The sequence below is a fragment of the Buceros rhinoceros genome, unplaced genomic scaffold (assembly GCF_000710305.1).
Source record: "Buceros rhinoceros silvestris isolate BGI_N320 unplaced genomic scaffold, ASM71030v1 scaffold22473, whole genome shotgun sequence".
Taxonomy (NCBI): Eukaryota; Metazoa; Chordata; class Aves; order Bucerotiformes; family Bucerotidae; genus Buceros; species Buceros rhinoceros.
Genome location: NW_010402125.1, coordinates 28,729 through 44,207, shown reverse-complemented (window position 1 = coordinate 44,207; position 15,479 = coordinate 28,729). Strand labels below are relative to the sequence as shown.

Here is a 15,479-nt window from a genome sequence, read left to right as displayed (position 1 = left end):
ACAGCGAGTAGCTGATACTGCTTCAGCCTGCGCCGAATTGGAGGTAAGAAATGCTGGGAAACCGGCCCCCCGCTCCCGCTCGTGTGCCTTTGCTGCTCTTTGGAGCATCTCAGTCCTTCTTGGAAACACGTATCTTCTTGGTGTGTCCCTGTGACCTGCAGCCGAGGCTTTTAAAAGGAAGGACGTTACTTATACATTTAAATACAAGTGTGGCACTAAATCTGATAGCGTGGGCTTTTAAAAGGAGACAAGCTAGTGTGAAAATACTGAGCATCTGGTAAGAACTAAGACTTAATGCTAGAATGGCTTTCCCCCCACCCCCGTATCACGTGTCTTTCTTTGAGACAGATTCAGTACTGGTTGAACTAAAATGAGGAATTCAACTTAGATGCAGGAATACATTGACAAAACCTTGTCCTAGAGCCATTTGACAATACTACACTAAGTCCTTTTTTGGAAGGAAACGTTTTGCTGTACCTGATGGGTACACTGGCAGCAGCTGGGTGCTGTGATGGAGAATGCAGGAGAACTGGAATTTGATAAATACATAGAAAGATTCACTGTTGAATGGGTCTGCGTGATGCAGGTGGAGAAGGTTCTCTTGTGTGTTGATTGCGCATCATTCTTGTTTACTGAAGACTGTTTGGGAGGGCACGCTGATTGAGATGGCTGTCAGCAACCACAGCAGAGGAAGCTGGGTGGTTTTATCCCTTCCCCACCTTAGTACCACAGTCTGTCTATGTTGGGCAGTCCTAGAGTGCCTGTGCTGTTTGTGGCAGGTGATTGTGGAGTTTGCAGAACAACTTGGGAATGGTTGCTGTGGGCCGTTGTGAGATGGTGCTGGCTTGCTTTGAAGGGAACTTCCACTCTTGTGTCCCAGACAGCAGCTGAAGTGAGGGCTTTCACCTAAGCAGGGACTGAAGCCCGTGACTCTTGGGTGAGGTGTGTTGCTCTGGCTTGAGACCTGGATCCTACAGTAACATCGGCATTACTTGTTTTCAGCCCTTGTTGTGTAAAGGCACAGAAGCTGCGCTGCAGTGAGTGTAGACTGCAATGGAGGTGTCTCACGTTGACTGTCTCTCGTGCTAGCTGATGTGTAGGGTTTAGTATCCAGACTGTGGAAGAGTAACTGGTGAGATTTGTGGCCTGCTTCCCGTATAACTCTGACCCTTGCTGTGCTGCCTCAGCACTTTCTAATTCAGCCTGAAAAATAAAATGAATAAATTTTGGGTCGGAATGTTTTAGTCTTCAAGTTGTGACAGGCTGCAGGTGCCCCGCTTTAGAAATGTTAAAATGTTTGCCAGAATCATCTGAATAGTAAATAGGTGTTAACCTTTGGGCAGGATTGCCTTGAAAGCTGTTTTAGGATGCACCTCCGCTCTCGGAGAAAAAAAACTTCTCAGTACGTCTGAGCCTTTTCAGTCTTTTGGCAGAAGGGTTTGTCAGCCATGTCTAGTTTCCCAGGCAGTTTATAGGGAGCTGAGATAAAATGTGAACCTTCCTAGTGGTGGTGGAAACTGATGTTCTGGGTCAAGCACTGGGGTCTGTTTTGCTCATCCTGGTTTTGGTGGCAGTCACCTGCTGGGATGCACCAATTCCCAGCCTGCGTACCTAGGAAACAAGCTGCCCAGTGCCAGGTTGTTCCTAATCCTAGTGCTTAGTAATCGCGAAGGTAACTTAATGATGCAAAAGTCTTTCCTAACGACTGAAGGCTTGGATAGCACAAAAAGTGTTTTTTCCTTAAAATTCTGTCAAACCGTTTAACTTGATGTCTTAGTTAAAAGTTAGTCCAGATCTTTGAGTGTTGATTTCTTCAGTTAGCTAAAACCAATACCTTGTTTCCTAAGACTTTTCAATTAACAGAGAAATACTGGAGCATAAATAACTATTACTAGTTCTTCAGGGATCTCCCATCTTCTCTTAAAAAAAAAGAAAATGCACCAAGCAGGTAGATGCAAGTTAAACAACTTGGAGCTGTTAATATAAAATGAAAGTGTATTTTTAGTAAATCTAACTGACAAGTACAAGAAATAAGTTTTGCATCTCCTCAGTGGGGAAATTAATATGTCTGTGTTTTGAAATAATTTCTTGAAGATTTGGGGGTTCTTGTTGTCATCTGTGCATTTTAATGACCTAAATGATGTGGTGTTCTATAGGCTGCCTAATGTTCAAAGTGATTTCTATGTAACATCACTTTTTGTGTGTTTCAGTTCTGTTGAAGAATTGAGTGGGGTGGGGCAGGGGGCAAGGGTCAAATTACATCTAATGTAGCCAGAGTATTTCTTTTTGTAGTGTAAACAAATCCCTTGCATCATGGCAGCAGACTCTATGGAAATTGATGATGCCTTGTATAGGTAAGAATATCTGATTTTTAAGCATTGCTCTTGACTTGTCAGCAACACTTAATGTTTGCATGCTGCAATGTGAGTGCCAAGCCTTGAAAACACTGTCTGCTGGTGTTTCGGGAAAGTCGTGCATACTTGTGCTGCCGTGTCGCTCCTGATGTGAGGCAAAAACCCCAAAGTGTTCAGCAAGCGAAACAGAACCTACTTCCAGCAAAGTTTGCAGCGAGAACTGTTTGAATTGAAGATCATTCTGTCAAACTGTTCCTTTATTGCTCTCATAATGGGTGTTTTCTAACCGTTATCAGTATTTGACCGGTAAAAAGCGTAGGTAAATGCTAAGTACAAAGTTCCAATAGTATCAATAACATGTACTTTTTGGAAAACAGAAATAATACTTGTCCTGTTTGTAATATGGATTTTCTTTTGGCCTTTTGCTTGTTTCCCCTTTGATGAAGGAGATATGCCTCTCTTTCTCGTTCCTCGTCTTCTTGCACTGCCTTCTTTTCACTGTCCTTTTTGACATTATGTAATTTATCCCCTTCATATTTTCATTTATTCCTCGGTCTTTGCTGTACTTCTGTTGTCATGAAGATCGTCAGTATCTCTATTATCTTCCAGACTTCAGGGTGTGGGGTTTTGTTTTGGGTTGTTTGGGGTTTTTTTTAGATTTTTTAAAAAATTATTTATTTTTACATTACTGTTTTTGTTTTAATTTGTTAGCTGGGAATGGCTTGAGATCACTTGACATGGCAATAGTTTAGAGCACCTGTACTGGAATAAATGGTATCCCTGGAAAAAATGGGGTGGGGTGAAAAGCTTCTTTATATATATGAAAAAATAAATTATGTTTTTAAAAAACCACCTGTACGCTGAACAAATGAGGCTTCTTTTTAATTCAGCAAGTGCTTCCTGTGTTGTATGTGTTATTTTACTTTTTGGCACCGGTCTCATGAAAGTCATACTTTTCCTTGGTGAAAAGGTGGTATTTAGAATGGTTTAAGTTTAATGGTATTTTTGGAAACTGAGGGCCTTTCAGAGCTCAGGATTTGACTACAAAATCTGCCGCATCCTCTGGTTTGAAGATTTCCGATTTCTAATAATAGAGGAATTCTTTGGCTTTCTTGTGTCTTCAGTAGCTAATTCCAAAATTCTACTACTATCCTGAGCAGGTTTTACACTGGTTTAAAATTAAAAGCTGCTTTGATACACATTTATTTCCTAAAGCACTGTACAGTTCAGATACAAGGGTGTTACATCCTCGGTTGCTTGTTGAACAGAGGGCTGGTAAATAAACTGCACGTGTCACCAGTGGCACTGGCTCAGCTGCAGAGCCTGGTACTGTGGATTAGAAACTGATCAGAATGATAGAATAAACTGAAAATATTTAAACTTTTTGGAAATTACTAGGAATTCTTGACTTGCTTTCATATGCTCTTCGCTTTATTTTTATCTTCTTTTGATCTGAATTTTTCTGTGCTGTAGTCGCCAGAGGTACGTTCTTGGAGACACGGCAATGCAGAAGATGGCTCAGTCCCATGTATTCCTGAGTGGTATAGGTGGTCTTGGTGTGGAGATTGGTAAGTTAGGTAACGCTTATTTAAGTAGACTGAAGTGTGTGTAAACATACTGTGCCAGAGTACTGGTAAAGCTTATTTTAGATATGTGATAAGCATGTCTGAAGTATCTTGAGTAAATTTTTTGGTGCGTGATATGTATGAGTAACATAGGAGATGCAGGAAAGATCCTGGACTTCCCTCTAGTAAGCTTTCTCCTAGAACAACATTTCAAATTTTACTTTAAAATATTCTTCCTTGGGCCAAATCACTTTACCCAAAACCTTGTCTTAGGTGCAGATTGAGAATGGATAATGCAAGTTATTCCTTTAGGCATCAGCATAAATGAATGTGATACAAGAAGAGCTGTAGATAGAATTATCCCCGTATAGGAAATGGGGGGCTGGGAAGTAGGAGGTCATATGCAGTTTAGTGAAAGATGCATAGCTGCTCTGGTGCAGGAGACTCCGTAACAATTTCCCTTAATCTGTATGTGCAAGAATTGGCTGGTTCTTACTTGGGTTATTAGCCTTTCAGTTGGTTTTAATAGTGTTCTGCACCAGATGCTGGAAGAGAGTCATGGAGTTCTGCAGTTTATTGTTGTTAGTATCTGTAATCACACTTGTGGGGTGAACAGCTGACAAATAACAAATGTTGAAGATGCTTTAACCTTGCTCATGTTATTCTGCTTTCAGTGGTGCTGTAGAATGCTTGAGCCAAATGTAAAAGAGAAAAAACACTTAAACGGTGAAGTTCTTAGCAATGACATACTGTTATTGTCCACCCACATAACTGTTCAGTTATGGATTTGCAAGAAATCTGCAACAGTTCCTCTCTCTTTCTGTTTTTTTTTTTCAGCCAAAAATATAGTTCTGGCTGGAGTAAAGGTATGTAAAACAATTTTGTTGTTGGGTATTCTTGGGTGAGCAGGAGAAAAAGAGACGACACTAGTAACTAATCTTAAGTTTTTGAAGATGTCTTTCAGTAGGATATTTTGCAGAAGATTTGAGGACCTGGGGATGATAACTTCTAATAATTGGATGTTCTAGTGGTACGGTCAGAGTCACACTCAGCAAAAAATTAATGTCCACTGCACTCTGAAATACCTCATGTAATATTTTAGCCAGCTGCTGATCAGACATTGAATCCTTTTGTACAAAGTGGCCTCTCCTAAATGGAATGGTATGAACTCAAAAGCCAAACTATTCAAACTATGTTATCCTGTTCTGTCATCCGTCAGAATCCTTTTGTGTAGACGTTAGAGTAGCTGGGTGTTTTAATGCTTTTGTGCTGCTCGGATTAATTGCATTAGAGAGAAGCCTTTTAAAACTCTTGCTTTCAATTGAAAAAAAAAAAAGACAAACTTGTTTATAATTTTGAGAGTCCATTACTTTACAGATCACAGTTACCCCCTAATTGCAGTTTGGTAAAAATCATCCTCAGTATTTAAATGCTCTCATCTGTGTAAACTAAGAGGAAAATGCTTAAGGAAATGCGTATTGCAGATGTGTTTCTCTCTCTCAAATAGTAAGAGTTTTCTTGGAAAAGAGGTTGGAGGAGCTTGTTTTTTTACATAGTACAACTAAATCTTCTGCAAAGCTAGTCTTCAAGCATTTTGTGGGTTTTAATTCATCCTTTTGGGTGCTGTGACCTTTAAATGCTTTTTGCCAAACTTTCTTAGGCTCTTACAGTTCATGATACGAAGCAGTGCATGAAATGGGATTTGGGCATCAACTTCTTCATCCACGAAGATGATATTACCAGTCAAAGGAACAGGTTGGTAAAGTCTTTGGAGTGAGGGAGGACTGAACTGGACTAGGAGTAGCAGGTTCATCAGCAGCAAAAATAACAGTTCATTGTCCAAGAGCTGCTAATTAATACATGTAAAATACTCATTAAATCCTTTCTCTGGAGTTACTGGCTTTGCATACAGTGCCCAGGTAGGTGTTAGGGGAAGTCTAGCTTAGGACTGGAGTTCTGTCTTTGGGAGCTTGTAAGTCAAATGTAAATGGGGAGCAGGGTTTCTTCCTTGGGCTTTCTCAGCCACCCATGTGGGACTAGAACAGTCACGGCACCAGATCGTCAGTGAGCCCTGTTGTATATTGGACAGAGCTGTTTTCCTCAGACCTGCTAGGAATTTAAGTGTGAATAAATGAGCTGGTGCTAATTGCTATGAGACTTCCTGAGGGGTTCTCTTAGGTACATGTGATATGAAATTCTGTGTTGAAAATACAGGTTTATAGCTGCATTAAAAAAGCCTGAAAGTTGCTACTCTTTTAGGGCTGAGGCCACACTTCATCGTATTGCGGAACTCAATCCCTATGTCCATGTGGCAGCATCAACTGTGCCACTGGATGAAACCACAGATCTGTCTTTTCTAAAGCAGTACCAGGTATGTCCCTCTTAAAGCAGTTTTGTGTGATATTTCGCTCAGAGCTAACAGATGGAAGGTTTCTTTCATTTTATTTACCAAAAAAAAATCCAAAGTACATTTTGAGGTGATGAAAGAAGTAGGTCTTGTATTTGGACTAATGATGTGGTCGCCCTTGTTTTTTCCAGGGCTGAAACGGTGGTTCTGTGTTCCTAGCACTTTCTTATGACACTTACGGAATTTACTATGACAATAAATAGCTTTTTTTCTTTTTTCAGCTACATAGCACAGATGTTGTATGTATACTTTGTGTGCTGTATTCCAGGCAGTAGAAATGCAGGCTATGTTATCAGAAAGATCATTCATGTATGTATGTACCTAATGAAATGTAAGTTCCTCTGGGGTGGATTGAGGATGTTTTCAGTTGTTCAGTCAGCTGTCTCCAGCCCAGTGTGCATGGCTCAGAGTTGGGAACTTTTACGGTGCGACTGTCGGTTATACCCAAGCTCACCAAGTTTCTGAATGTTCCAGCTATAATAAGCCATGTATGACTGAAAGGGGTGCAGTGCGTTTGCTCTGTCACCCCACAGTATCCTAAACTTTAGAAGAATGCTTTCAGAAATTGTTGTCTGCAATTTGTTGAGCACAAGCACTTGAAGCTTGTGCAGTCTTCTTGGTGTCCACTGATGAGTATCATTAGTGTTTGTTTTGCTAACTTTAATCTTAAAATTCAAGATCTACGTTTTCTCTGAGGTTATCCATAACTGTTTTCATAAGTATTCTAATTACATTTTGAGTTGCACAGCTGCAGAAAAGAAGAAGAAGAAAAAAGAAGAGTAAGAATTTGCTCTTCCTGCTCTGCTGATCTTGTTTCCAGAATTTGGGGAGCCCATCTGTTCTAATATGTAATGAGAAAACTGACTCAAGACTGCTTTCTCTGCTATGTGTGGGGAACAGTAACTTGCTGTTAGTACAGGTTTTCCGTAGCCTGAAGATGTCGATTGCTTTCGGTGTCTTAGGTTTATTTCTGTTCTTGTTCACAGTGTGTCATACTGACTGAAGTAAGTTTGTTGCTGCAGAAGAAGATTAATAACTTCTGTCATGCTCAGCAGCCACCTATTAAGGTAAGAGAAAAAATTAAACACGTGAATAATCAGCACAGTGAGTATTCTGCACCTCCAGTATGTTCTATGCAGAAATGGAGAAAGCTGGTTATGAGGTATATAGTTCTATGCATATAGCATGTTGATAGAGCTGTACGTGTTTTGGGAATATAATGCGGCTACTCTGTACTTACGTCTGGTGTTACCTGGGTACCAGCCCAGATAACCATAGCTTTGTTCTTTAAAAAAAAAAAAAAAAAGGTCTGTTAAAGTAATAGTTTTCACTGTTAACTTATAATTGTTCTGAAAGAACATTCTGAGACCAAATGTAACAGTGGCAGAAAAGGCAGAATTTTACTGTGTGTTGGTGTGATTCCTGTTCTTTGTGTAGAGGTTCAGAAATGCTCATGCAAGTTCAAAGTCTGCCATAAATGCTGTGCTGTCGTAGTCAGTGGCCTGGGTGGACATGGCAGGTTTCCACCATAGAAGCTAAACGTGTTAGCCTTGGATGCTAAGGTCAAATGTGAGAGGTCATTCCTTTGGCTTGTGCTGTTTTAGGGATACTCCTGATTTTTGCTTTCTCTTGTAGTTCATCAGTGCAGATGTATATGGAATATGTTCACGTTTATTTTGTGACTTCAGTGATGAATTTGAAGTTCTGGATACAACGGGAGAGGAGCCAAAGGAGATCTTCATTTCAAATATAACGCAAGTAGGGGATAGAAGTCATTGTGCTGCTTTGCTTTTTTGTTTTTTTAATAATGACTTGCTATTGACTACGTGACCAAGCAGAGTATTTCACTTAGCAGCCTGCTAAGCAGTTGAAAACTGGCAGTATAGCAAAGGCAAACAAGGTTACTTCGTTCTTGTGTCTTGATCAAAAGCAGTCAGTGATAATGTGCTAACTTTGTAGAGCATACTGATGCCTCCTGGTCTTTACTTAGAGTGTAACATTACAGTATTGAGTGGTTGTTCTTTTCAGGTTTTTTTTTTTGAGAGAGAGAAAGAAATGAGGAGATGTAGAGAAAAGACAGTATAGCCTTAGTGTGGGAATAGGTTAAGCCTTCTAAGGAAGCCCTGAAATAGGTGTGAAAATAGCTCCTTTTTAGGAGAAGCTGCAGCACCTATAGAGGAGGAGTGCTGGACTGATCAAGGGGATTAAGAACCTATTTTGAAAAGAAATGTAAGGGTTTGTTTTAACCTACAAAAGCAAAGCTAAAACTTCCAGTCCAGAACGTTAGAGAGGATGTCCATTTGATCTTGTATTATTTTTTTATAAATAGAACCAGCTTTAGCTCCTCCTCTCAACTCTGGAAGTCCAGTCTATAACCTCACTCATCCAGTAGCAGGTCTTTTGTCATATCTACAATCTAGATGCAATGCTAACCAAACTAGAAGGGATTGTATAGTGTTTGGGTAGCCTGTTCTTTGGTATCTTTAAAAGGGAATGGATGACTTGATTGTTCTCATTAATTACATAAAGAGTACACAGTTATGTTTTATGGCTTGTGCTGATTGCCTGCCAAGTCATGGAATGGAGATATAGAGAGGTATATATAGCCCATGATTCATAATCTGATACTTGAATTTAGTTGTGCCTTGCTTCCACTCTCTGAAGTGTAAAAGTGACTAGAATTACAGCTCAATACTGAGAACACCATCAAGTGGCTTTTCTTGTCCTGTGGATGGAATCGATTCTGCCCCTAAATCTCAGAAGAGTTTTCTCTGGTCAACTCATTTGCTGTTCTCCACGCCACAGAGAATGTAGGCCGCTGTAATTAAGTTTTATGCTTCGTAACTAAAATCTTTATAATATTGGGAGCTCAGGAAGGGATGGCAGGAGGCTTTCTAGGCCAGGCTTGCTTGCAGATCGGCTATAATACAGCCTGAGGTTGCACCATGAGGTCTTCATGAGGTCTTCTCAGACTGCAGAGAGGTCTCTGTGTGCATGGCAGGTTGGCATGACATCCTGGAACACGATGAGATGTTGTCCAAGATACTAGCAAGAGTAAACTTGTTTGTTTGTGATCTGCTCAAGGCTGTGGCTTTCCTCTGTTTAAAAATGTCCAGCTTTGTAAGCTTCCTAACTTCCAAAACTAGTTTGGGTGACCTTTTTAAGATCAGATAGAAAGGAAATGTGAAGTAGTAAGGACCATTCGCAAGACTTTATTTCTTAATGTCTGAAAATTTCTTTGTGCATGTAGTCTACTTTTTGTTTGGTAAGAGGAGATAAATTTGCTACTACTTCATAACAGAACAATGAATTTGACTGCTAAGAACTTACAAATGCAGTATGCTAATGTGCTGAGAACAGTAAAAGGTAAAAATGAGAAAGTCTGTTACGAAAATGCTGTTAAACTGAAAATAACAGGACTGAAAAAGTTATCATAAGTAGCTCCCTTGTTATGGCACAGCTGAGGTTCTAGAAGTATTAGAGGCTGCAGCTTCAATAGCCAGAAAGCTACGACTGCGATAAAGCATGACTCCTTTACACAAGACACTTCGTTCCTTGTTAACTTTGCCATTTTCCCTTTCAGTCAAATCCTGGTATTGTCACTTGCCTTGAAAATCACCCCCACAGGCTTGAAACAGGGCAATTCTTAACCTTTCGAGAAGTTCATGGAATGTCATGCTTAAATGGATCCACACACCAAATAACAGGTACACTGTTGCTGACTTATTTGCAAGGTATTTATTTTTGCCTCATTTTAGCTGCCTGTGGCGTTAGCCATTTTACCCAGAGGAGCGCTGGTTTATGCAGACCTCCAGTGAGCACAAAAAAATAGCTTTCTGGGGCAGAGGTCTTCCTAGTGTTGTCTTGACTCCATTTCCGTTTAGTGTAGTCTTTTGAAACTGATCTTGCTGCCTAAGGAGAGTAGGAAACTAGCCTCAGAGGTTACTGTCATTAGTTTGCTGATGAAGCTGTTTTGTTTTTTGGAGGGTAGTTTTGGACTAAATTAATACCACTTTGTGTGTCACTGTTTGCCTTGTAGTTTTTTGGGTGGAAATTTAAGTGTACAGGGATGCACTGACATCACTGTGTGGGCGGGGATTGTTTGTTTTTAAGTATTTTGTGGTCTGATACAAGAACAGTACCCTTGAAACTCATGGCTGAGTCTGTTTTCTCTGGACCCTGTTGTTTTGCTAGTGCCGATGCTGTGTTCAGTTCCTTGTGCTTAATCGCAGCCCAGCTTTTGGTTTCAATTTTCCATGACTTAATTTTTGTGGCTTCTTGCTTTATCTGAATTAAGCTCCAGGTAGTATGAGAGGAAACGTGACTTAAATGCTTCAGCTGCCCTTTTTGATTGCCTGTTGTACTAATCATGGGACTAAAATCCTGCTCTGAGCAGTACACGGGACGCTGCTGTGCACAGTCTAAATGGAACTTAGAGTGATTTCATTTTTGTTACAGAGCTGTGGTCATCAGAATTCTTGTTAAAATCTGCTGCCACTTTAAAAAGCTTATTTCATAGCAGACCATGTGAAACTAATACTTCAGCCCAGAAACTGGCAGAGAGGAACAGTCCTGTTAGGAGGATCAGTTGTGTTTATGCTTTCAAGGCAAGGTTGCACACTACAAAATTGCAGCATTAAAAGCATTGGCAAAACCCCGCTTCGCGGCGTACAGAATTGTTGTATCCAGTGACACTTCATTACCAGCCACTGTTTATTCTCTTTTCAGTGGTGTCACCTTATTCCTTCAGTATTGGCGATACGTCAGATATGGAGCCTTACCTACATGGAGGCATAGCTGTCCAAGTGAAGACGCCAAAGATGTTTTATTTTGTAAGTGGGTGCTTGACATAACCAGGTTTTTGAGTGGAAGCAGAGTTCAGCTTCCGCTGAACTGAACTGAATTTGTTTAGCTGTGATTTGTGCTTATGCTAATTTTACTGGGTAAGAATAGTGATACCAATTTACGAAACCGTAGAGAAATGGAAATACTTCAAAGTTACCTGCCAGTGTAGAGAAAAGAAACCTATTTACAGGCAGCCTATCCTTGTGTTGCTAAAGACTCCAGGAAGGCCTGCAAATATGTGGTTTCTTGGTGGCCTTCTGAGAGGGGACGGATGACTTTGTATAAGAGGGGTTGCAAGTGACATGGTGCTGTGTGCTTTTTTGGGCTCGCAGAAAGTCAATCCTGACTGCCGCCTTACATTCTTTGAAAAAGCTGGAGTGAGGACCAGCTGCCTCTGATGCAAGAATGCGCAGCTCAGTGTCTTGTCTCTCTGTGGAGCAGTAGCTCACTGTTCTTCCTGACTGGGGAAGTTCTACAAGCAAATAGTCAGTTGCCTATAAAATCTCTGGTAGCTGACCTCAGAGCAGCCTAAGAGATCTTGAGTCTTGCCACTAGGATGTGAAATACCTCTCTGACCATTTTTGATTGACAAAACTAGCAGCAGGTGATTATTTTATGCATCTTATGTGGCATTAATAATGGAGAGAGTAATAGCAACGCTGGTAAGAAGGGATATTTCGTTCTTAGGCTCTCCAGGAAGAGTATTGTTTTGTCAGGTAGCAGTGACTGTTGTGTCCTTAAGGAGGTGTGTTTTTATCATTAATTCTTTTTTTCTAGGAGCGGTTGGAGAAGCAGATAACAAATCCATTATGCCTTGTTGCGGATTTTAGCAAACCTGAGGTAATTAGCATGTGGGGATTTCGGTATAAGTGCTTTAATTAAAGCTACATGGAATGTAATCTGCAGATTTATGTATAGAACAATGTGATTTCCTAACTTTATTTTGTAGTAGTTAAATAATGAGTTTGAAGTGTGAAATAAGGGTGAGGTATCAGTTTGTGTGGTCGCACAGAATATACATAATGGTTTAGATCACTGTAGAGGCTTGTTATCTGTGATTTGCACCGAGTGTGTTGTAAATGCATAGCTCAGCCACCTCTTTAAAACCTCAGTTTTTGATAAGTCTAATTCAGTGTAAAGGGAGTGTAAATTTTGCAAGTGATACAATGATTTTTCCTGTATTTAATGATGTTTGGTCGATAAAAATCAGAGTACTGTCAAAGCTGGGTTAATTGCAATAACGTGAATGTAAGATGGTTGGAAACTGGAATTAACACTGTAAGAATTTTTTTTCTTTGAAAAACTGATTTAGAGGTATTTTTAGAATCTGGGAGAAAGCCAGAAGTATTTGCCCCTAACACAATTTTAGTTAAGTGTTATGGACATGCAAGGCATATAGGTCTTGGGCTCATTAAAATCTTTAACTAAAAAATGTTCATCTAATGAATTTTGTTTGTTTGAGAATGTAAGGTCTGACTTGCCTGTTCGTATTTTCTACTTTGGACCTTTAATGCTGCACTTTGATGTTTGGCAAAATGCAATGCATTCTAATGTCTATTTAAAAGAAGATTACCGCATTTTCCGATTTCAGCACTGAATTCTTTTGGGGACGCTTTAGCTGGACTTAATTGAAGTGGGTGCTGAATGTGTTTGAAGGGTATTGAATTATTCCTCAGTAATACTTTATAATCCCAGTTCGTAAAAACATTAGTGTGAAGTATTTCAAATTCACATATTAAAGCTATTTAGAAATTTTTTTTTTTTTGGAACAGTATGGTTAAGTGCCAAGGAAGTGAAGTGGTAGCTCCAGAAGAGCTACAATACTTGCTTTTGTTTTCTGGGGTTTGTAATTGGTCAACAGCTGTTATCGTCTTAACAGGTACCTTCGCAAATTCATGTTGCGATGCTTGCCTTGAACCAGTTCCAGGAGAACTTTGGTCGTGCACCGAATATTGGGTAATGCCACAATCCTGTGTTTGCTAAGCCTTGAATCAGACAGATCTCTCCTTTTATTGTAGTGACTGGTCTGATGTGCAGCAGGGTACCTTGTCTGTCTAGTACTTAACAAATGACATAGAAAAGAAAAGTTAAAACGGAGATGAAAAATGTTTCCTAATGCATGTCTTGGTTTGTAGGCTATACAGGGCTTTCCCAGTATAATAATGGCAAATTCTGGGCCCAGGTAGACAGAAAATGCTTTTGGAGGAAGTCCTCTCTGTTCCAGTTTTTTTCACACTGTGGGGGTAATACGGAAAAATGGTTTCAGTGATATTCAGTGAATTATCCTGTAGCATATGGATTGAAATAAAAAAAAAGGATTTGTTTTTCATTTTCAGCTGTGGTTCTTGATGTGCATAATTTTAAGTTAAATGAGACAAAACTACTTACAAAGTATAAATCTTAAGACTGGACTTTCACTTGGTCTCCTCCACCGAGACTCCTGTTCTTGAGCTAACTGAACATTTAGAAGTGCGTCTTTAGTGCTCGCTGTTAAAGCCAGTATGAATTTCCAAACTCTTCCTACTGTATCTGGTGGGTTTCTTTTTTCTCCAGTCCTTCTGTGTTTCAAGAAGGACTCTGGGATGTTTAAGTGATCATTATTGTTTCTACCCTGGTGTCTAGATGCCTTCAGGATGCTGAGGAAATGCTGAAAATAGCCATGTCTATAAGTGAAACACTGGAAAACAAAGTGAGTAAGGAATCATGTTCATTATGAGTCATTTTTATGTGCTCATTTATTTGCCTAAAGGTCGTGCTTTAGTTGTTGGTCTTTGTTCTGGTCTCTGTATCCATCTTTAGATGGATCAGCTGGCTTTCTGAAGGCTGTGCGAAGAAACAAAGGTGTTTCAGCATGAGTTCAACCAAACATTCACTTGATATGAAGGCTGAATCCTCTGGCTATGTGAATCCAGTTTTTAGATAAATGCATATTACAAGTGCAGGGTTGACAGTGGATCTCTCTTGGCTGGAAACCTTTTTGCTAGTCAGAGTGAATAATTTGTCTTTTACTGAAGAAAATAATCCGTGAAACAGTCAAGCACTGACTTGCTCAATTGAAGGGATAAATCTGTTGATACTACGTCTTATTTTTCAGCCTCAGGTGAATGGAAATCTGGTGAAATGGCTGTCTAGGACTGCTCAGGGATTTCTAGCTCCTTTGGCTGCAGCAGTGGGTGGTGTTGCCAGCCAGGAAGTCTTGAAAGCAGTAACAGGAAAATTTTCTCCATTACAGCAGTGGGTAAGACTGTCTTTGGTTTAGAATCTTTATTTTGGCAGTGATGTTATGATTGTATGTTTGTGTGTAAAAGCTGTATGATCAAAATAGCTTGAACAACTTCTGTAATGGGGAAAAAAAAAAGGCTTGAGACTGAATTTAGGAAAATTTTACGTTTTTATGTGTACAATTGAAGTGCAGCTAGTTTCAGTTAATATTTTCATATTTGGCGTTCAGACATCACATTCTTTTTTCTCACAAGCAAGGAGAGCGTTGGCCTGTCAGTGCAAAGTTGATAGGAGGCTGATGCCAGCTTAACCTGCTGTACCTAAGAGCAGTGCTTTCAGACTCTCAGAATACATGTTGGAATAAAGATAGATTTAAAAACTCCACAATCTAATTTGCACCTGTCTGAAATCAAACGCTGGCAGCTCGCATTGCCATGAGCTTTTTCCACCCTCTGTATCCAGGTGCTGTCTCTTGTCCACTAAAATTGAGAAGTGAACTGTAGGGAACTGAATGCTGTATAGTCTTCCACTGACAGTAAAAGTGCTTCTAAATTTCTAGACTCTATTGTACCTAGAAAGTATATTTGCTTTGGTTTTTTGAATGAAAATGACATGACTGTTTTTCATAGGTTTTATTGGAATTTTTTTTTTTTTTACAGCTGTATATAGATATGTTAGACATTGTAACACCTCTAGAAAAGATGGGCTCTGAAGAATTTCTCCCACGGTAAATATAACTGTTTTATGTCCTGTTCACATCTGACTCTTAAGCAGGCACAGATGGTGTCTTTTAGTTCAGTGCTCTTTGCTGGAGGAGCATGGGAGTGAGAATGTGTGTCATATCTGAACAAGGTAGGAATAGGAATTATAGGGGGCTTGGTCTGACTTTCTTGGCTCATGTCAAAGTGCACTTCGGCATCAGTGATACTACCGTTATAAACGGCAGCTTACTAGTCTCTTGGTTTTGTCTCGTATGCCTGCATAGGGGAGACAGGTATGATGCCCTGAGGGCTTGTGTTGGAGACTCTCTGTGCCAGAAGCTGCATGATTTGAATGTTTTCTTGGTGAGTATGACTGACACTGTTA

General features: G+C 39.9%; 1 protein-coding gene across 1 annotated transcript in view; it reads left to right on the top strand.

Moving 5' to 3' along the window:
- Positions 1-2,313: 2,313 nt before the first annotated feature.
- Positions 2,314-15,479, top strand: part of UBA6 (ubiquitin-like modifier activating enzyme 6) — a 28,150-nt gene continuing 14,984 nt past the window's right edge. Inside the window, exons 1-15 of the mRNA XM_010132552.1 lie at positions 2,314-2,354; positions 3,828-3,922; positions 4,757-4,785; positions 5,580-5,674; positions 6,179-6,290; positions 7,313-7,393; positions 7,962-8,084; positions 9,910-10,033; positions 11,055-11,158; positions 11,949-12,011; positions 13,051-13,127; positions 13,794-13,860; positions 14,266-14,409; positions 15,053-15,120; positions 15,379-15,457. Coding sequence (XP_010130854.1) covers positions 2,314-2,354; positions 3,828-3,922; positions 4,757-4,785; positions 5,580-5,674; positions 6,179-6,290; positions 7,313-7,393; positions 7,962-8,084; positions 9,910-10,033; positions 11,055-11,158; positions 11,949-12,011; positions 13,051-13,127; positions 13,794-13,860; positions 14,266-14,409; positions 15,053-15,120; positions 15,379-15,457 — 1,302 coding nt within the window. The remainder of the gene's footprint in view (positions 2,355-3,827; positions 3,923-4,756; positions 4,786-5,579; positions 5,675-6,178; positions 6,291-7,312; positions 7,394-7,961; positions 8,085-9,909; positions 10,034-11,054; positions 11,159-11,948; positions 12,012-13,050; positions 13,128-13,793; positions 13,861-14,265; positions 14,410-15,052; positions 15,121-15,378; positions 15,458-15,479) is intronic.